The 1193-nt window shown below is 57.7% G+C and overlaps 1 gene segment (V, D, J or C); it reads left to right on the forward strand.

Moving 5' to 3' along the window:
- LOC103614304 overlaps positions 1 to 1193 on the forward strand; it is a 5795-nt gene that overhangs the window by 4251 nt on the left and 351 nt on the right. The window contains 1 exon segment of the V gene segment in view: positions 306 to 495. Coding sequence covers positions 306 to 495 — 190 coding nt within the window.

The following is a 1193-nucleotide window of genomic DNA, read 5'->3' on the forward strand; positions in this document are numbered from 1 at the left end:
TTGGGGAGAGTGGGAAGGAGAGTGGGAAGGAGCGACAAGGACAAGGATAGGGACAGGGTCAAGGGAAGGCGCAGGGACAGGGGCAGGCTCTGCCCGCGGGTTCGGCCGCAATATCTGAAGCAGGTGCGGCTCAGCTCCGGGAGGACTCGCAGGGCATCACCCCGGGCACGGGTGTTTTCCCCCGAGAAGCGGGGTGGCGAATGTGGCTGTGTCTGGGCCAGGAGCACCGGGACGGCAGAGGAACATCCTCGGGCTCTGGGTGCGCTGCGCACGGTGCCTGTGCTCTCCCTCCGCAGGGCTGTGAGCACCGGGACACCGGGACAACGCCCTCGGTCCGTGCTCGCGCCCTGCCCGATTCCTGCGCTCTCCCTCCGCAGGGCTCTGGGCACAGCTGAGGCTGCAGGAGGCCGGCGGAGGGCTGCGAGCGGCCGGGGACTCCGTGACCCTCTCCTGCCGCGGGTCCGGCTTCACCTTCGAGGATCATTATGTTCGCTGGTACGGAGCCCGAGCAGGAACAGGGACAGGGACAAGGGCAGAGACTGGGGAAAGGAGATGAGCAGAGGTATGTCGCTGTTGGGGCGGTCACGACATGCACAGACAGTGCCCCTTCCAGGGGACAAAAAGCCGTTTATTAAACAAAGAAGCTTCTTTATACACCTTTTGTATGTTACCATTCGTGTTACATATTCATTGGCTGCTAAACTACTACAATAGACTCATTGGCTATTATTAATTACAACGTACTGCCCATTGGCTACCTATAACATAAGCCTTCAAGCACTCAGAAAAATAACAGGTGTGGATATGTTGCTGTTTTAATCCTTTTGTTGTTTAACTTTGTTGCTTCTGTTAATACTACATTCTCGTGGGTAAGAACTAATTGTTTTCCTTCTCACGGACTTTTCTCATAGTCCTTCTCTTGCCAAAGTAACAAGCCTGAGCCATAATTTTACAAAGGCAACAAGGCCTTAATTTTATAATGTTTTACTTAAGTGCCACAGAGGTAGGGTAGGGAAGACGGGAAGAAGCCGGGGCAGACGCAGGGACCGGGGCTGTGGGCTGGGGGTGGCGGCTGTGGGGGTGCTGGGCCGGGGGCACCGGGACACCGGGACAACGCCCTCGGTCCGTGCTCGCGCCCTGCCCGATTCCTGCGCTCTCCCTCCGCAGGGCTCTGGGCACAGCTGAGACTGCAG

The sequence above is a fragment of the Corvus brachyrhynchos genome, unplaced genomic scaffold, assembly GCF_000691975.1.
Source record: "Corvus brachyrhynchos isolate BGI_N302 unplaced genomic scaffold, ASM69197v1 scaffold1261, whole genome shotgun sequence".
NCBI classification, from domain to species: domain Eukaryota; kingdom Metazoa; phylum Chordata; class Aves; order Passeriformes; family Corvidae; genus Corvus; species Corvus brachyrhynchos.